This window comes from Indicator indicator, chromosome 21 (genome assembly GCF_027791375.1).
Source record: "Indicator indicator isolate 239-I01 chromosome 21, UM_Iind_1.1, whole genome shotgun sequence".
Lineage (NCBI taxonomy): Eukaryota > Metazoa > Chordata > Aves > Piciformes > Indicatoridae > Indicator > Indicator indicator.
The window spans coordinates 13942522-13963204 of record NC_072030.1 but is presented as its reverse complement, the minus strand read 5'-3'; the positions used below and the strand labels follow the sequence as shown (position 1 = coordinate 13963204).

Here is a 20683-nt window from a genome sequence, read left to right as displayed (position 1 = left end):
AGACCTTCTGCTTCAAGGGTCATTCACACATTCCATGCAGCTCTTGCTCTGTTGCTCTTCCAGGATACAAAACCACCAGGATGGAGGAACCTACAGGCTGCTGCCTTCTCACCTAGTCCACATCAGAGGGACACAGCCCCACCAGTGCATCCACAGCTCAGCACCAGGGCTGGTCCCTGGTGATACACTCACAGATGCCAGAGGGAGACCTCAGGGATCCATCACCATGGGGCTCAGCCAGCCTGGCCAGCAGGCCACCTCACTGTGTCACCCAAGCCAAAGCACACCCAGCAAGGTGTCACACTGGGGTCCATCACCTTGGGGAGATCTAGGAGCTGCAGCAAGGTCAGCTTGGGGCAGGACACTGGCAGCTGGAGCTGGCTGTGTGAGAAGAAGAGAGTCACAAAAATGAGCAGAGGCTGGAAGCCCTCTGCTGTGAGCCAGGCTGAGAGAGTTGGGGTTGTGCAGCCTGGAGAAGAGAAGGCTCCAGGGAGACCTCCTGGTGGCCTTTCAGTGCTTCAAGGGGCTGAGAAGAAGGCTGGGGACAGACCTTTGAGCAGGGTCTGATGGGACAGGACAAAGGGTGATGGTTTGGAAATAAGAGAGGGAGATTGAGACTGGAGAGAAGGGAGACTGAGACTGGAGAGAAGGGAGACTGAGACTGGAGAGAAGGGAGATTCAGACTGGGGAGAAGGGAGACTAAGACTGGAGAGAAGGGAGACTGAGACTGGAGAGAAGGGAGACTGAGACTGGAGAGAAGGGAGACTGAGACTGGAGAGAAGGGAGACTGAGACTGGAGAGAAGGGAGACTGAGACTGGAGAGAAGGGAGATTGAGACTGGAGAGAAGGGAGATTGAGACTGGAGAGAAGGGAGATTGAGACTGGAGAGAAGGGAGACTGAGACTGGAGAGAAGGGAGACTGAGACTGGAGAGAAGGGAGACTGAGACTGGAGAGAAGGGAGATTGAGACTGGAGAGAAGGGAGATTGAGACTGGAGAGAAGGGAGATTGAGACTGGAGAGAAGGGAGATTGAGACTGGAGAGAAGGGAGATTGAGACTGGAGAGAAGGGAGATTGAGACTGGGGAGAAGGGAAAGATTGCTGTCCCTGAGGGTGGTGAGAGCCTGTCCCAGGGTGCCCAGAGAGGTGGGAGCTGCCCCAGCCCTGGCACCACTGCAGGTCAGGTTGTGTGGGGCTCTGAGCAGCCTGCTGTGGTTGGGGCTGTCCCTGCTGACTGCAGGGGGCTTGGACTGGATGAGCTTCAAGGATCCCTTCCCACCCAACCAATCTATGGCTCTATAATTCTTTGACACTTCTTGCACCCAGGCTGTGCAAGGCTTTGGTTGATCCCACAGCCCTCAGCTTCAGAGGAGACCATGTGGAGAGCACCAGTTTGCTTGCTGGGAGGAGAATGGCACCAGCCCAGTTCCTGGGGTCAGAGCAGAGCAGCTCTGGCCTCATGGCCAGCACCAGGGAGATGTTTCCATTGAGAGTTGCTCTGCCCTTCTCCAGCTGCCTTCCCTCAAGCTGTGAGCAGACAGGGAGTGGGAGGAGGGAGCCTGCTGGCATGTGTCAGAAGATGCTGTCAGGAGGAGGAATGACTCCTGCTGTCAGGAGGAAACCAGGGAACTGCCTGGTTCCAGGTCTCCTTGGCACCACTGCTGGAAACCAGCAAACACTTTGGAAGGTTCAGTGAGTCCCAAACCACAAACCAAGTGCAAAAGGCCAAAAGGAATCACAGAATGGCTTGAGTTGGAAGCCTTGAAGATCATCTAGTTCCAACCCACCCTGCCATGGGCAGGGACACTTCCTGCCAGCCCAGGCTGCTCAAAGCCTCATCCAGCCTGGTTTTAAACACTTCCAGAGGTGAGGAGTCTACAGCTTCTCTGAGCAATCCACTCCAGTGTCTCACCACACTCATCACCAAGAACTTCTTCCTAATGTCCAACCCAACTCAACCCTGCTCTAGTTCCAAACCATCCCTCCTCATCCTGCCACCACAAGCCCCTGCCAAAAGCCTCTCTCCAGCTTTCCTACCATCAATACAACCAATCCATAGGTTTTGGTCTCCTTCAACCAAAGATTCCTCACCAAAGCCTGAGCCACAAGCCCAGCAAGCCCAGACATGGATTTCCAGGCAGCTCCACCCCAATCCATGGGGCAACCTTCCCTGCCTTCCCTCCATTTCCTTAATCCAGCCTTGTTTTAGGAAGCCTGTGCCAAAATGTAACCTCTGTACTTCCCACTATGCTGGAACTCTGGGATTCTGTGACAAGCTCTTGATAACCACCTTGAGGTTGTCCAGTTCTGGGCTCCCCAGTTCAGGAGGGACAGGGATCTGCTGGAGAGAGTCCAAGGGAGGGCTGTGAGGATGCTGAAGGGACTGGAGCACTGCCCTGAGGAGAGGCTGAGAGCCCTGGGGCTGTTCAGTCTGGAGAAGAGAAGGCTGAGAGGGGATCTGATCAATGTCTATCAATAGCTGAGGGCTGGGGGTCAGGAGGCAGGGGACAGGCTCTGCTCACTTGCACCCTGTGCTAGGACAAGGGGCAATGGAGAGAAACTCCAGCACAGGAGGTTCCACCTCCACATGAGGAGGAACTTCCTCCCTGTGAGGGTCACAGAGCACTGGAACAGGCTGCCCAGAGAGGTTGTGGAGTCTCCTTCTCTGGAGACTTTCCAGCCCCATCTGGATGTGTTCCTGTGTGACCTGTGCTGGATTCTGTGGTCCTGCTCTGGCAGGGGGGTTGGACTGGATGATCTTCAGAGGTCCCTTCCAACCCCTAACATCCTGGGATCCTGTGAACACCAACAGCTTCCCTTGGTCCACCTTCCTCAACCTACATTCCTGGCTTCTTCTTTCAAGAACAAGAAGTAGGGAAAAATGAGATTCCTGGAGCTGGGAATAGGTTGTGGGCAGCTGGATCACAGGAGGGCCAGGCAGATACAAAGCAGAGGAGAGCTCCAGCAGAAAAGCTGGGGATGACTGGGCCTCCTTGCACCATCATCTGAGAGGAGACTTGACTGGTGGATCTTGAAGAGACAGAGGTGCCTGCTTCTTGCTGAGCATGGCAAAAAGGCAGAGAGGAAGGAGAAGACAAAAGGCAGAGAGGAAGGAGAAGACATCTACCTGCTAAACCAGGAGCTAGGCAACCTCAGAAATGCCATTGTAGAAGAAGGAGGAGAAGGTAGAGCTTTTGGTGGTTCTCATAGGTGTATCCAGGTGTATCTGCTGCACCAGAAGAGATCTTCCATTGTAGGTGTAGCTTCCCCTCACTGCAGGTCCACCTCACTGCAGGTTCCTCTCACTGCAGGTCCACCTCACTGCAGGTCCACCTCACTGCAGGTTCACCTCACTGCAGGTCCACTTCACTGCAGGTTCCCCTCACTGCAGGTCCACCTCACTGCAGGTTCCTCTTACTGCAGGTCCACCTCACTGCAGGTCCACCTCACTGCAGGTTCCTCTTACTGCAGGTCCACCTCACTGCAGGTCCCCCTCACTGCAGGTCCACCTCACTGCAGGTTCCCCTCACTGCAGGTCCACCTCACTGCAGGTTCCCCTCACTGCAGGTCCACCTCACTGCAGGTCCACCTCACTGCAGGTTCCTCTCACTGCAGGTCCCCCTCACTGCAGGTCCCCCTCACTGCAGGTCCCCCTCACTGCAGGTTCCCCTCACTGCAGGTCCACCTCACTGCAGGTTCCTCTCACTGCAGGTCCACCTCACTGCAGGTCCACCTCACTGCAGGTTCCCCTCACTGCAGGTCCACCTCACTGCAGGTTCCTCTCACTGCAGGTCCACCTCACTGCAGGTCCCCCTCACTGCAGGTCCACCTCACTGCAGGTTCCCCTCACTGCAGGTCCACCTCACTGCAGGTCCACCTCACTGCAGGTTCCCCTCACTGCAGGTCCACCTCACTGCAGGTCCACCTCACTGCAGGTTCACCTCACTGCAGGTTCCTCTCACTGCAGGTCCACCTCACTGCAGGTCCACCTCACTGCAGGTTCCCCTCACTGCAGGTCCCCCTCACTGCAGGTTCCCCTCACTGCAGGTTCCCCTCACTGCAGGTTCCCCTCACTGCAGGTTCCCCTCACTGCAGGTCCACCTCACTGCAGGTTCCCCTCACTGCAGGTCCACCTCACTGCAGGTTCACCTCATTGTAAGCTCACCTCATTGTAAGCTCAGCTTGCACAGGCTCTCCTAGACCTACCTGCTCTCAAATCCACCAGGAAGGAGGAAGAGTCCACCAAGGTCAGTGTGGAACTACAAACTAATCCATCAGCCCTTGCCCTCAACCCCTTAATTCTGGCCAAATCCCACACCACAACAAACTGCACGTGGGTCCCTACAATCTCCATGAGGTCACCTCAAAGGCATTTGTTCATTACACAAGGGGGGGGTGACCTACATGCCACAGGAGGAGGTTTGCTCTGGTTTCTGTCTGAAATCCCCAAAGCAGGAATTAGGGAAGTGATCCCCAAGCACAGATCCAAAGGACAGGGCAGAGCAGGGCTGGGTGTGCATGAGTTAGTAGCTGGGGGTTGTAGCCTTTCAGCAACACCTCTGTGCCCAGCAGAGCAGAAGGCACAAGGGGCATGAAAGTGAGAAAATGATCAATAAAGGAAACAGAGAGAGCAAAGGGCATGGAGACAGCTGAGCCCTTCTGAGATTCTGTGAATCACACAGAGCTCTTGGCTGAGAAGAGACCTTGGAGTTCAAACCTTAACCCAGCACTGCCAGGGCACCACCAAACCATGGCCCTCAGCACCACATCTCTACAGCTTTGACACCCCTCCATGGATGGGGACTCCAGCACCCTCACACCAAACAACTTTCTCCTCAGCTTCACCTGCAGCCTCCTGGCTTCCACTTTGTGCCCTCTGCCCCTTGGCCTGGCCCTGGGCACCACTCAGCAGAGTCTGGCCCCAGCCTCTTGCCCCCCACAGCTCCTTTAGCTCTTGCTGAGAATTGCTCAGCTCCCCTCTGGGGCTGCTCTTCTGCAGGCTCACCAGCCCCAGGGCTCTCAGCCTTTGCTGCTCACAGAGCTGCTCCAGGGACCTCAGCATCTCCAGAGCCTCCCCTGGACTCTTTTCAGCAGTTCCCAGTCTCTCCTGAACTGGGGAGCCCAGAACTGGACTCAGGACTCCAGATGTAGCCTGGCTAAGGCAGAGCAGAGGGGAAGAAGAACTTCTCTCAACCTGCTGGCCACACTCTTCTTCATGCCCCACAGGAGACCATTGGCCCTCTTGGCCATGAGGGTCTGTGACCACGAGGTCTGCATTAAAGGTGGCCCTAGGACTAGGGCTGGCCAAGAGGGAGATCTGGCTGCCCTGAGATGTGGAGTCTGCAGAGCCTCCAACCCCCCCTGGGCATTGTGCTGCTGGGCAAGCTGCTGTGGGTGCCCTGCTGGAGCAGGGGGCTTGGACTGGCTGAGCTCCAGAGCTCCCTTCCAATCCCTACCATGCTGGGATTCTGGGCTCTGTGCTTAGGAGGGCTGGGACTTTTCTGCATGTCACAGATCCCAAGGCCTCCACCACTGGCCTTGCTCTCACCCTAAGCCCCATCCAGCTAAGGTGGGAGAGGGTCTTGGGTTAGTTGGTGTTGCAGGCAATGCAGAAGCCCCTGCTCCATGTCCCCCCAGAGGACCTTCTCCAGCCTCCAGCTGTGCAGGAGGAGGAGGAGGAGGAGGGGGAGGAGGGAAAGCAGGGTGGTGGTGGGGGGGGTTCTGCTCACTGAGCAGTTCCTGGAAGCCAGCCTGCTGCTTGCCAGCTCTCGGTCACCTCCAAGGAATGCAGGGAGGCTCCGGAGTGGTTTCCTCCTGAGCACTCCTCCTTCCCTCAGCAGCTTGTCCACGCCTTGCCTCCACCCTCCTCTGCTCCAGCCTCTCCTTCCAGCCCCATGCAGTCACTCTCTGCTCCACCACCTTCCCCAGCTTTCCTCTCCACCCAACTCCCCTCTGTGCCACCTCGATGTCCCTCCTGGCTTCCCAGCTTTCCTCAGCCCCTTCCCTTGTCCTTGCTTTCTCTCCTCCTTTCCTCCTCTGCCCATCAACCACTCCCATTCCTCCTCCTCAGGCTCTTCTGTGTAGCTCTCAACTGCTGAAGTGGCTCTAGGTCACCTCCAGCCATCCCTGCTTTGCACAGTCTAGGAAATCCCAGAATCCCAGCGTGGTAGGGGTTGGAAGAGACCCCTGGAGATCATCCAGTCCAACCCTCCCCTGCCAAAGCTGGGTCACCTAGGGCAGGCCACACAGGGCTGTGCCCAGGTGGGTCTGGAAACCTTTAATGCAGACCTCGTGGTCACAGACCCTCATGGCCAAGAGGGCCAATGGTCTCCTGTGGGGCATGAAGAAGAGCGTGGCCAGCAGGTTGAGAGAGGTTCTTCTTCCCCTCTGCTCTGCCTTAGCCAGGCTACATCTGGAGTCCTGAGTCCAGTTCTGGGCTCCCTAGGTCAAGAGAGACTGGGAACTGCTGGAGAGAGTCCAGGGGAGGCTCTGAAGATGCTGAGGGGCTTGGAGCAGCTGTGTGAGCAGCAAAGGCTGAGAGCCCTGGAAAGATCTTGATAATCAGTTTTAAATCCAGGTGAGTCTGGGCAGAAGGAGAGGGTGTTGCTGGTCCAAGGTTGGATTTATCAAGCAAACCCTCCATGGCTGCTGAACCACCACTAAATCCACTCAGCTGCCTTCTGCTGGCTCTTACAGAACCAGCCCCATTCCTCCACCAGCCCTCCAGGAGCCACTTTCCCAACAGCAAAGGCAGAGCTGAGAGGTTATCTCCAGCACAGCCCAGGTGAGAGGAGAGGACAAGGGGGAGCCCAGGACAGCCCTTACCCCATCTCATGACTCCCCAGGCCCAATCCCTTGCCACCAACAGAGAGAATCACAGAATGCTTTGGGTTGGAAAAGACCTCAAAGATCACCAAGTGACCCTCAGACCACCAGGGCCTGAAGTGCCAGGTCCAGAGATGGCACCAGAGGTGAAAGGGGACTTTGGCTTTCACTGAATCTCACAGAATTAACCAGGTTGGAAAAGACCTTCAAGACCATCAAGTCCAACCTCTCACCCAACACCATCTAATCAACCAACCCATGGCACTAAGTGCCTCCTCCAGCCTGTTTTTAAACACTCCCAGCTGACATTTAAGGAGAAGGTTTCCATTTCACACTCCTTGGGATGTTTTTGAGTCCAGCTCTCCCCAGACACCCTTTGCCATGCTTCTGGCTGAAGGTTAATGGCAAGGAGGGAGCTGTAATCCTTGCCTCTTGTGTCCTTCATGACCAACACCATGGTGCTGACTGTCATGAGCTGTGGTTGTCTCTGCACACCCTGGCACCACACTGCCCTCTGATATATGTAAGCCTTAGCATTAACTTTAAAACCCAGAAGGTTACTTTTACAATGCTGCTAAGGACATCAGTCCTAAACTAGGGTCTACCACCAAGCAAGATGAAGACAGCTGACACCTCTGCATGTTGCCTGTGTGCTGGCTTCGAGGAGCTGTGCAGGGACCTGGAAGTGTGTTGCACATCCTTGCCCCAGGAGCATCCCAGCTTTTGTCAAAGCATTCACATAAATCCCTTTCCTATCCCAAGAGAAAGTTCCTTTGGCATAGCCAAAAGCCCTTTAGGGGCAATTGGGTGGGTGGGGGGGCGGGAGGGAGAAGTGGCCCTTGGCCTTTGGGAAGGAGCTTTGGAGAGCCTAAGGTGGGCAGAAGGGAGCAGCACATTGGGGACTTTGTTGTTGCTGCTGTCAAGCAGTGCTTGCATTTCATCCAGAGAGAAGCACATCCTGCAAGGGGAAGCCCAGCAGAACTATCAGCTCATCACCTCCAGAGGGGGAGGATTACTCACAGCTCTTTGTAGTTGGCATCATAGAGAGTTGCCCACTTGTTCTGTTGGTGTGGCTGCCACTTTATGGACTGGTAGTTGGGGTCCAGGTAGGAGCCGTTCAAGCTGTCGTTGTCTTGGATCAAACCTGAGGTGGGGGGAAAACAGCAGTTTCAGACCCTCCCAACACTGTCCAGCTGGGCAAGGGCACAAGGAAGCAACTGGCATGGCCCATGGGGCCAGTGGGAAGGCTCCCATTTGCCAGGGCACTGCCACAGGTTGGAGATCTTGGCCAGGACCAACTGGAGACGTTCAAAGTCACCCTTGATGGGGCTCTGAGGAACCTGCTCAAGTTGTAGATGTCCCTGCTGACTGCAGGGGGGTTGGACTACATGACCCTGAAAGGTCCCTTCCAACCCAAACCTGTCTGGGATTCTCTGAACTCCCCACCCTGCTTCCCTCCTGAGCACCCACTGGTTGGCACTTTGTGGTGCCCACACACCCTCCCTCCCAAGCAGCCCTTGACCCAGCCAGGTGCCCAGGTAGGCAGCAGAGGTTTGGATGCTGTGCTTGCAGCCAAGAAGGCCAATCACATCCTGGGCTGCATCAAAAGATGTGCTGCCAGCAGGTCCAGAGAGGTGATTCTGCCACTTTGCTCTGCTCTGGTGAGACCTCTCCTGCAGTGCTGTGTGCAGCCCTCAACATAGGAAGGACATGGAGCTGATGGAGAGGAAGGCCATGAAAATGATCAGGGGGTTGGAGCAGCTCTGCTACGAGGACAGGCTGGGGGAGCTGGGGGTGTTCAGCCTGGAGAGGAGGAGGCTCTGGGGAGACCTAACAGCAGCCTGCCAGGACCTGAAGTGGGCTACAGGAAGGATGGGGAGAGACTGTTAGCAAAGGTCTGCAGGGACAGGACCAGGGGCAATGGCTTCAAATGAGAGAAGGGCAGATTTAGATTGCAGAGCAGGAAGAAGTTCTTCACTCTGAGGGTGGTGGAACACTGGAACAGGTTGCTCAGGGAGGTGGTTGAGGCTCCTTCCCTGGAGACATTCAAGGTGAGGCTCAATGAGGCTCTGGGCAGCCTGATCTAGTTGGGGATGTCCCTGCTGGGTGCAAGGGGGGTTGGACGGGATGAGCTTTGGAGGTCCCTTCTAGCCTGGACCATTCTATGACTCTATGGCTCTGAGACTCTGTAGCTCTGAGACTCTGTGGCTCGGTGACTCTGTGACTGAGACTCTGAGACTCTACCACTCTGAGACTCTATCACTCTGAGACTGAGACTTTGTGACTCTATCACTCTGAGACTCTGTGACTCTGAGACTGAGACTTTGTGACTCTATCACTCTGAGACTCTGTGACTCTGAGACTGAGACTTTGTGGCTCTATCACTCTGAGACTGAGACTCTGACTCTATCACTCTGAGACTCTATCACTCTGTGGCTCTATCACTCTGAGACTGAGACTTTGTGACTCTATCACTCTGAGACTCTGTGACTCTGAGACTGAGACTTTGTGACTCTATCACTCTGAGACTCTGTGACTCTGAGACTGAGACTTTGTGACTCTATCACTCTGAGACTCTGTGACTCTGAGACTGAGACTTTGTGACTCTATCACTCTGAGACTCTGTGACTCTGAGACTGAGACTTTGTGGCTCTATCACTCTGAGACTCTGTGACTCTGAGACTGAGACTCTGACTCTATCACTCTGAGACTCTATCACTCTGAGACTGAGACTCTGACTCTATCACTCTGAGACTCTATCACTCTGTGGCTCTATCACTCTGAGACTGAGACTTTGTGACTCTATCACTCTGAGACTCTATCACTTTGTGACTCTGAGATGATGACTCTGTGAGTCTGAGACTCTGTGACTCTACCACTCTGTGACTCTACCACTCTGTGACTCTACCACTCTGTGACTCTATCATTCTGTGACTCTACCACTCTGTGACTCTACCACTCTGTGACTCTACCACTCTGTGACTCTACCACTCTGTGACTCTATCATTCTGTGACTCTACCACTCTGTGACTCTATCATTCTGTGACTCTATCATTCTGTGACTCTACCACTCTGTGACTCTACCACTCTGTGACTCTACCACTCTGTGACTCTACCACTCTGTGACTCTATCACTCTGTGACTCTATCATTCTGTGACTCTACCACTCTGTGACTCTATCACTCTGTGACTCTATCATTCTGTGACTCTACCACTCTGTGACTCTACCACTCTGTGACTCTACCACTCTGTGACTCTACCACTCTGTGACTCTATCACTCTGAGCCTCTACCACTCTGTGACTCTATCATTCTGTGACTCTACCACTCTGTGACTCTATCACTCTGAGCCTCTACCACTCTGTGACTCCTCTCTGACTCCATGCTGGAGTCTTAAGGGGAAGGGCTCAGGGGATAGCAGGGGGGTCCAAGACACCACATACCTGGTGAAAGTGCTCCTGGCTGGTGCCAGGGAGGTGTTGGCACTCGGTCAGGGTTGAGTGGCACTGCCCCCATACCTGGCTCCTGCTTTATCAGCCCGTTGAGCATCTGGGCATTGAGGGTGGTGGGGGGGGACTCGGAGTGTTTCCGCTTCTTGGCAGGATGCACCGGGAGGCTGCGGAGAGCAGAGAGCTGGAGCAGCACAGCCAGGGGTGGGGAGGTCCCCACCCCACCCACAGCCCCAAGTGAAGCTGGGAGCTTGCTAAAAGAACCCCCAAACCTTCCTGCAGGGAGGCTCACAGAATCCCAGCGTGGTGGAGGTGGGAAGGGACCTCTGGAGCTCAGCCAGTCCAAGCCCCCTGCTCCAGCAGGGCACCCACAGCAGCTTGCCCAGCAGCACAATGCCCAGGGGGGGTTGGAAGCTCTCCACACAAGGACACTCCACAACCTCTCTGGGCAGCCTGCTCTAGAAGAAGTTTCTCCTGATGTGGAGGAGGTGGAACTCCTTCAGCACTATCACCACCTTCCCCCACACCAGGCTCTGCCCACCCACCCTATGCCTACCAATCTCTGCACCATCCATGCAGAGCCACATCTCTGCTTTCCTCTTCTCCATCCCCACCACCCAACCCTGAGCCATGTGCTGCAAACTGTGAAGCCCTGGAACAGGCTGACCAAGGAGGCTGGAGCCAGGTGGGGCTTGGTTTCTTCTCCTAAGGAACAAGTACAACTTGCCCCAGGGGAGGTTTAGGTTGCACATGAGGAACAATTTCTTCTCCAAAAGGGTTGCCAGCACCTGGCCCAGGCTGCCCTGGGAGGGCAGTGGAGTCCCCATCCCTGGAGGGGTTTCAGAGCTGTGGAGCTGTGGTGCTGAGGGCCATGGGTTGGTGGTGCCCTGGCAGTGCTGGGTGGACTCCAGTCTCTTTCAACTGAACCAATTCCATGGTTCTATGGAACTGGCTCAGCTCCACCTTGATGTCTCCCCAGCTCCCTCCCACACAACCAGGACACAACCCTTAAACCTAGAACTTTGCTGATCACAGAATTAACCAAGTTGGAAAAGACCTTCGAGATCATCGAGTCCAACCCATCACCATCTAATCAACTAACCCATGGCACTGAGTGCCTCATCCAGTCCTGATTCCAACACTTCCAGGGAGTGTGACTCCACCACCTCCCTAGGCAGCCCACCCCAATGGCCAACCTCTCTTTCTGGGAAGAATTCCTTCCTTACATCCAACCTAAGCCTGGAGGCTCTGCGAGCTTCCAGCTCCCCATCCCTCCTTCCCCAAAACCACTCTGAGAAGCCCCAGCCCACTGCAGGCCTTACTCTGCTCCATGCTGCTGCAGTAGCTGGTGCAACATCTGTGACTGCTGGGCATGGTGGAGGTCAGGAGGTGCCATGCCCTGCCCGATGCCGTAGGGTGGCATCAGGGGCTCAGCCTTCAGGTACATGTCCCGCTGCAGGCTGGGGTAGTGAGGGGGGTGCTGCTGCTGGTGGGGGTGAGGGGGTGGTGGGGGAGGACCTGGAAGGTGTGGAGGTGGTGGTGGAGGTGGAGGTGGTGGAGGAGGAGGAGGAGGAGGGTGCTCCAGGCGAGAAGGGGGAGTCAGGTGGCACATGTTTTCGGGGGTCATGGTCCGGAGGAGGTGAGGATCTGCGAAGAGAGAAAGAGTAAAAGCTGTTAGCCCAGCAGGCAGCAGCATGCACTGGGTGTCCTCAGCCCCAGGTCCAGCCATGAACCATCTTGGGCCTCTTCAGGAACCTCTCTGCACCTTCTAGCCATGGCTGTGTGCCCTCACCCTCCCTATCTGCCCTGTGATGGCCACCTTGACCTGCGTGGCCCCAAGCTGCCCCAGGGGAGGTTTAGCTTGGCCAGCAGAAGAAACTTCTTCACTGAAAGGGTTCTGAAAGGCTGGAACAGGCTGCCCAGGGAGGAGGTTGAATCCCCATCCCTGGAGGGGTTTAAAAGACACAGAAGTGGTGCTGAGGGCCATGGCTTAGCCCCAGCCTTGGTGGAGTTGGAGAATGGTTGGACTGGATGAGCTCAAAAGGTCTTTTCCAAACCCAAAGAGCTCCATGATTCTGTGATTGTCTCTCATGGAGGTCAGTTGGAATTGCCCCCCTGAAGGGTCTGGGCCATCAAGCCAAGTCCCCTTTTCCTGGCAGGAAGCAATGCCAGAGGCTGAGGCTGAGGCAAAGAGCTGAAGCCAGGACCCCTGGGTCTGCACCCTGCCCACCCTGCTGCACCTTGCCCACCCTAAGTGGGGCTCTGTGTGTCCACAGCAGATTTGGTGTGATGGAGGATGGGGACAGGCAGAGAAGGACTCCCCTGGTGAAACTGTCACTGGTGGTGAAAGTACCACTGGTGCAAAACAGTGAAGCCAGGAGCTTCAAGGAGGAGGAGGAGCAATGGTTTCTCCTCAGAGCTTCACCCCCACCAAAGCCATTCTGTGATATTTAAACCAGAAGGAGACTTGGAACTCTTAAATGTAAATGAACAAAAAGGGACATTCAAATGTGCTCCTGCCTTCCTCCTGCCTCTCTCTGGAGCTGGATTCTAAAGCCATGCCATGGTTAGGGTCCATTTGCCTAGATCACCATCAAAGCAATGCTTGGGGTGGGGGAGGGACATGCAAATCCACCTGCCCTGTCTGCAGCTGCTCAGGCCTCCAGCCAAGCTGCAAGCTCCATGCTCAGCTGAGGGCTTCAGCTAGAACCAAAACACTTCTGGAGGCTCAGAACAACCTGGAGAACTTCTAAAGCAGAGCTGCATGGCTGGATCTCACCTGAGGTGACTTGAGAAAGGGTAGGAATTGGTGGCTTGGCCAAAGGAAATGAAATGAATAATCCAGCTGAGGAAAAGACAGAGGTGTTGGTGATGGAAGGTGGTGATGGAAGGCTGGGGCAGGCTCAGTAGCCACCTCAAGACCTGATTTCTTGTCCTCCTTGAGCTCTGCTCTGTTTGGATGACACTGCCTACAGCACTGAAAGACTGGGCACACCAATGACCACACCAGGGAGGTGTTAACACCACCCCCATCAGGACTCAGCCACAGGGACATGAGGGCTGAGTGTCTGCTCAACCTTTCTGAGGATCATCAGGGGTGGCAGCAGTTCAGCAGCTTCAGTTTGTCTTCTAATGCATCCCAAAGAAGAGTGAGCTGCTGCCACAGGCATGAGGAGAGTGAGGAGCTGAGCCTGATGAATTGCAATGGCCTCAAGTTGCCCCAGGGCAGGTTCAGGTTGGACATGAGGAACAATTTCTTGCCCTTGGGGCTTGTCAAGGCCTGGCCCAAGCTGCCCAGGGCAGTGGTGGAGTCCCCAGCCCTGAAGGAGTTCCAAAGCCCTGGAGCTGTGGTGCTGTGGGACATGGTTTGGTGGTGCCCTGGTGGTGCTGGGTTAAGGGTTGGACTCCATGCTCTTGGAGGTCTTTTCCAACCAAAACCAGTCTATCATTCTGTGCCCTAGCCCTGGAGAATAAGGGAACCATGGGGTGGGAAAGGAGAGTGACACCACAGGTGTCTGGAGTACCAGACAAAGCCTCCTTGCACACCCCACCGTGGGTGCAAGGCACCAGCAAACTGCAGGAGGGGGAACACACATCCAGGGACTGGCCTGTCACAGACTGTGGGGACATGGAGGGGGACAGCATGGAAGGTACCTACTGGGGCTTTGCCAGGCTGCTTCTCTAAGCAGATGCCACCAGCCAGCCTTGAGCCAGACACTGGGCTGGCTGGACTTTGGTCTCTGCTGGTCAGTGGCTGACTAATGAAGCCAAAACACTTGACCAGGAATCAGAAAACTCCTCCCATTGCATGTTCTGGAGAAGTGAAATGTGAGTCCTCCTGCTGCAGGCTGCCAGGGCTGGGCCACTTCCACCCTTCTGCTCCCTTCAAAGGCTTTCTGCTACCCACCGAGTTCCCTCAGTGCCCTGCTCCAGCACACAGCCAGCTGGATTCCTCTGCCCATGCTCACAGGCACTGTCCTTCAGGAGCTGTCTCTGGGACAGCACTAGGGCTCTAGGGAGGAGAGCAGGTCTCCATCCTCAGGAGCCTGGGAGGCCAGGAGCAGCCAGGCTGTCATGCAACAGCCAGAGCTGACCGATGGCATCCCTGGGAGAGGAGATCCCAAGGGACATCTCCTTGCTTTTCAGCCACATAGTAGTGATGATGGTACCAGCACAACATCCCAGCTCAGCTCCTGCCACCCTGGCACACACTCAGCTCCCACCCACCTAACTGGGAGCAGAGCCCAGCAGGCCTCAGCACCACAAACTGGGCTGGCACCGCTCAGCCCAGCCTCCAACAGACTCCCAACAGCCTGGGGGGATGGAAGGATGCAGAAGGACAACCACTGGCAGGGCTGGGAGAAGCTTCATGTCCTCCAAGAAATGTCTTTGCAGCACCTTGGGTGACTGTCTTCACCCTGCAGCACAGTCAAGCCTTGGTGCTGGTGGTGGCTTTGGGGACAAGCTAGGAGACTCTTTGTGTAGCTTGCAAAGGACAACTCACAAATGAGTATCCACCAAGATCCCTAGAGCAGGGCACACCACCCCAGCTCCAGGTGTGGGGGAAAAAAAAAAAAAAAAAATCAAAAAGCAGCTCTGGGAATGTCATCCTTCTTTCCAGAAGAAGGAGCTGCTCCAGAGCCTCCTCTCCTCCCCTCTCTGCCAGCACATCCAAGCAGCTCTCCCTGTGGAGAACAACCTGGCCCCTGTGTTATATTTAAGGAAGGGCCAGGAGGAATTCCAAGGATTTTTTTTTTTTAGCAAGATAAACAGAACTCTTGACCTTTTCCATCCAAAAAAAAAAAAAAAAAAAACAAAAAGCCAAACCCAAGAGCAGGCCCTGTTCCTGGTGGGGACTGGGCTGGAGCCTGGGGAAGAAGGTGCTGCTGCTGGGCTGGTGGGGTCGGGGGGAAGGAAGATCAGAAGCAACTTCCCTTCCTCCCCCAAGCCATTTCTTCCACCAAAGAGCACTGAAGGTCACCAAACATTGCTTGGTGGCTTCCCCAGGAGGAGGAAGGCTGCTCCTGGGGTGGGGGGCATGGACCCAGCTCTCTCTGCCTATCCCGAGGAGCAGACCACCTCCCTCCTCCCCCCTCCCCCCACCAAACCCAGGACCTGGAAGGGAGGGAAGGGCTGGGAAGGAACTTACTGCTGAAGGCTGGATTCATCTCTGCCTGCCCAGGCTGGGCTCCATGGCATGGCCACGCTCACACCCCCTGCCTTTGGCTCACCCAGGCTGGAGCAGGGCAGGAGAAGGAGGCTGCTGAGCTCCACATCCTACCTTACCCTAGGAGGACGACTTGAGTTCTTCCTTTGGAAGTAGCTTTCCCTAACCTCACCTCCTCTTCTCTTCCCTCTGTGGTTGGTTCTCTCTCCCTCTCTCCCCCCCCACACCCCTGGCAAAGCTCAGCAGCAGAACAATAGGTGAAAGTCTGGGGCTATTTACCAACTGATAATGTCCCCACCTACTGCTGCTGCCTGCTTCTCCCCTCTGATAAAAGGCTCCAGAGCCAACCACTGGCAGGGAACAAAGAGGGGAGGAGGATGGTGGGGCTGGGAGGTGTGGGGGGGTGTGCATGCTTAATTATTATTGTTATTATTACTATTATTATAATTTCCTGGAGGAAAAGGACCTGGGGGGGTGGGGGGGGGTTGGTTGACAGCCAGCTGAACATGAGCTAGCAATGTGCTCAGGTGGCCAAGAAGGCTACCAGCAGCAAGAGTGTGGCCAGCAGGAGCAGGGCAGGGATTGTGCCCCTGGAGTGGGCACTGCTGAGGTCAGATCTGAAATGCTGAGGTCAGTTTGGAGCCCCTCACTCTGAGAAGGACATTGAGAGGCTGGAACAGGGCCAGAGAAGGGCAACCAAGCTGGGGAAGGGTCTGGAGAACAGGGTTGGGGAGGAGCAGCTGAGGAGGGACCTGGGGCTGTTGAGCCTGGAGAAAAGGAAGCGGAGGGGAGACCTCATTGCTCTCTCCAGCTCCCTGAATGGAGGTTGGACTGAGGTGGGGGTTGGGCTCTTCTCCCAGGTATCAGGTGATAGAAGGAGAGGAAACAGCCTCAAGTTGCCCCAGGGCAGGTTTAGGTTGGACAGGAGAAACAATTTCTTGGCTGCAAGAGTGGTCAGGCACTGGACCAGGCTGCCCAGAGAGGTGGTGGAGTCCCCATCCCTGGAGGTGTTCAAGAGTGGCCACACATGGCACTTGGGGCCCTGGTTTAGTGGCCATGGGTTGCTGGGTGGACTGGAAGGTCTCAGAGGGCTTTTCCAACCCAAACAACTCCATGAGTCTCTGATTCTTTCCCATCACCACCAGCACCTTTCTTCTCCCCCCTTGGAAGCACTCACCGTTCACCTGCTGAGGGGAGTAAGCTTCTGATCCCGAATCTGGAGGAGAGTCAGGTAAAGTGCTGCAGAGCAACCAAGGGGGGAAAAGAGAAGAGAAGGTCATCTGAAACCAGTAGAACCAATGAGTCCAGTCTGACCCCCACCACCCTTCCAGCTCTGCTTGAAAAATCCCAGCTGTGCCCACAACAGATCCCTAACACTCCAAGCACGTCCAGTGGATAAGCTCAAGACTGATGGACAGCCCAGGGAGGTGGTGGAGTCACCATCCCTAGAGGTGTTCCAAAAACATGTGGCCATGGCACTTGGGGACTTTGTTTAGTAGCCATGGTGGTGTTGGGTTGATGGAGATGTTGGGTGGATGGAGGTGGTGGAGTCACTGTCCCTGGATGGGTTCAAGAAATGTGTGGCCATGGTTTAAAGGCCATGCTGGTGTTGGGTTGATGGAGATGGTGGGCTGATGGAGATGGTGGGTTGGTGGAGATGGTGGGCTGATGGAGATGGTGGGCTGATGGAGATGGTGGGTTGGTGGAGATGGTGGGTTGATGGAGATGGTGGGTTGCTGGAGATGGTGGGTTGCTGGAGATGGTGGGTTGCTGGAGATGGTGGGCTGATGGAGATGGTGGGTTGGTGGAGATGGTGGGCTGATGGAGATGGTGGGCTGATGGAGATGGTGGGTTGGTGGAGATGGTGGGTTGATGGAGATGGTGGGCTGATGGAGATGGTGGGTTGATGGAGATGGTGGGCTGATGGAGATGGTGGGCTGATGGAGATGGTGGGCTGATGGAGATGGTGGGTTGATGGAGATGGTGGGTTGATGGAGATGGTGGGTTGATGGAGATGGTGGGCTGATGGAGATGGTGGGCTGATGGAGATGGTGGGTTGATGGAGATGGTGGGTTGATGGAGATGGTGGGCTGATGGAGATGGTGGGCTGATGGAGATGGTGGGCTGATGGAGATGGTGGGCTGATGGAGATGGTGGGCTGATGGAGATGGTGGGTTGATGGAGATGGTGGGCTGATGGAGATGGTGGGCTGATGGAGATGGTGGGTTGGTGGAGATGGTGGGTTGATGGAGATGGTGGGCTGATGGAGATGGTGGGCTGATGGAGATGGTGGGTTGGTGGAGATGGTGGGTTGATGGAGATGGTGGGCTGATGGAGATGGTGGGTTGGTGGAGATGGTGGGCTGATGGAGATGGTGGGTTGATGGAGATGGTGGGCTGATGGAGATGGTGGGTTGGTGGAGATGGTGGGTTGGTGGAGATGGTGGGTTGATGGAGATGGTGGGCTGATGGAGATGGTGGGCTGATGGAGATGGTGGGTTGGTGGAGATGGTGGGTTGATGGAGATGGTGGGCTGATGGAGATGGTGGGTTGGTGGAGATGGTGGGTTGATGGAGATGGTGGGCTGATGGAGATGGTGGGCTGATGGAGATGGTGGGTTGATGGAGATGGTGGGTTGATGGAGATGGTGGGCTGATGGAGATGGTGGGTGGGATGGTGGGTGATGGAGATGGTGGGTGGATGGAGATGGTGGGCTGATGGAGATGGTGGGCTGATGGAGATGGTGGGCTGATGGAGATGGTGGGTTGATGGAGATGGTGGGTTGATGGAGATGGTGGCTGATGGAGATGGTGGGTTGATGGAGATGGTGGGTTGATGGAGATGGTGGGCTGATGGAGATGGTGGGTTGATGGAGATGGTGGGTTGATGGAGATGGTGGGCTGATGGAGATGGTGGGTTGATGGAGATGGTGGGTTGATGGAGATGGTGGGCTGATGGAGATGGTGGGTTGATGGAGATGGTGGGCTGATGGAGATGGTGGGTTGATGGAGATGGTGGGTTGATGGAGATGGTGGGCTGATGGAGATGGTGGGCTGATGGAGATGGTGGGCTGATGCAGATGGTGGGTTGATGGAGATGGTGGGCTGATGGAGATGGTGGGCTGATGGAGATGGTGGATTCACTGTCCCTGAATGGGTTCAAGAAATGTGTGGCCATGGTTTAGTGGCCATGGTGGTGCTGGGTTGAGGGTTGGACTAGCTGATCTCAGAGGGCTTTTCCAGCCCCCCAAACCCTCTATGAGTCTATGGTTGTCACCACTACCCCACAGTGGTTCCCAGACCTCAAGGGGTGGGGGTAGACATTTTGTTGCCCTCCTGTTGAAAGAAGCTGGAGAGAAGTTTATCCACCCCCCCCCAAGGAGGAACCCTGTGCTGTTCTGGGAGGCTCTGGGAAAGCTGGGCTGGGAGCTGGGATCTGATGGACCAAAGCAGAGGTTGGGAAGCCCACAGGACGGATTCTGCCTCATGTCCTGATGAACCTGAGCACCACCACAGCTGCTGCCTGTATCACCTTGGCTCTACCCCCACGTCACCAGGAGCAGGATTTGCCTCTGGCTGCAAAATGCAAGCAGAGGAAGCTCTCAGCTGTCTTCTGCAGCACACCCAGGGCTCAGGGGGCAGCAGGACCAGCTCTGCTGGCTGTGGTGGCAGCAGAGTTGGTTGTCTCCTCCATCCCTCCTTATTTACCTGGAGCCAGCACAGCCTGGAGGCAGCTGAGCTCTTCAGCCACTTCCAAAGCACCTCCTTGGAAATGTCACCTGAACCAATCCTTTGCTCTCTGGGTGGCTCCTCCTCAAAACATACATCCCACTGCCCCACAAGCTTGGCCTTCACATCCTCAAGCCAGGGTCAGATGTCCACCACCCTGGGCCACACATGAAGGACTGCTTCTACTCTGGCAACGTTCTTGGAGATCAAGTGCATGGAAAAGAAGTTGATCTAGACCAAGACATGGTCACCACGGGCCAGAGCTTCACAGGGGTGGGCAGGAAGATGGTGGCTCCAGCTGGAGCAGTCATTGCTCCACTTCCCCTCAGCTTTTTCAGTATGCTGTGTCCTCTGAAGGTCTCTGACTGGGAGGTCTCTTGCCTGTCCAGTGGTGACACCCATGCTCAGCAGGTTCCAGCAGGTTCCAGCAGCCTGGCACAACCTGCTCCATCTAGGACAAACATGGCTGGTTTCCTCCCCATCTCCTGATGCCTTGCTCCTCATCACAAGTGGATTCTCAAGGAGGACCCTTCCTGCACCAACCAGAGCAGCCCAAGAAGCAGTCAAGAGGTTCTCCATGCCAAGTGGAGCACAGCAGTGGCTGCAGAGGGATGAGGTGAGGGAACCCCAGCAGAGTCCTCACCATACTTCCCAGAATCAAGCAGGTTGGAAAAGACCTCAGAGCTCATCAGGTCCAGCCTATTGCCTCATACCTAACACCTCCTGACAACCAAACCTTGGCTCCAAGTGCCACATCCAAGCTTTTTTCCAACACCTCCAGGCACAGTGACTCCACCTCCTCCCTGGGCAGCCCATCCCAGTGGCCAATGACTCTTCCTTCATCCTCTTTCCCCACTTGCAGCACTTCTCCTCCTCCTCTTGGTCTGCAGCATCTTCCCAGCTTTACTTCCCAGGCTCCTTGCCACACTGGCCCTGGCTCCAGACCATGCTTCCATGGATTTAGCAGGGTTTGTCCCTCAGCCAGCCAAGGCTGGGCCAATAACCAAAGGGCCTAAGGCAATTCCAGGAACCCTGGAGGCTGGGGAAGAAGACCTTGTAGCAGGAAAGTGGACACTGCAGGGTTGTCATCAGCAGGTGGTGTGGATCTGCCTGCTGCAAGGGAAGGGTTGGTTGATATCCAAGATGTTGCTCCTCTTGGAGAAGCCTAGCAGAACAGGGAGGAGTCACCTTGGGATGCTCAAGAAATGCTGCCACCAAAGCTGGCCCAGGTGATCCACACCCAAAGCCAGACCTAAGAGCAAGCTCTGATCCTCACTCACAACCTCTCACATCCTGGAGAACGCCAGATCCATGCAGGAGAAAGGGGCCTGAGGAGACACCAAGTCATGCATGGTTCATCCCAGGCTGGGCACACAGCAAAGGAGAACTCCCTGATCTGGGAATCACTCAAGGGCAGGTTTTGTTTAGCTGTTTCCTTCTGGAAGACCTTTCCAAGTTAATCCAAAGGGCCAAAGTCATCCCAATGGAACTGCACTGGGATGGGAATCCCCAGGCTG

At 55.5% G+C, this 20683-nt stretch overlaps 1 protein-coding gene across 1 annotated transcript in view; it reads right to left on the bottom strand.

Moving 5' to 3' along the window:
• Nucleotides 1-20683, bottom strand: part of MYRF (myelin regulatory factor) — an 87223-nt gene that overhangs the window by 24461 nt on the left and 42079 nt on the right. The window contains exons 4-7 of the mRNA XM_054390423.1: nucleotides 16617-16678; nucleotides 11595-11919; nucleotides 10267-10439; nucleotides 7845-7968 (exon numbers count right to left, since the gene is read on the bottom strand). Of these exons, the coding sequence (XP_054246398.1) occupies nucleotides 7845-7968; nucleotides 10267-10439; nucleotides 11595-11919; nucleotides 16617-16678 (684 nt within the window). The remainder of the gene's footprint in view (nucleotides 1-7844; nucleotides 7969-10266; nucleotides 10440-11594; nucleotides 11920-16616; nucleotides 16679-20683) is intronic.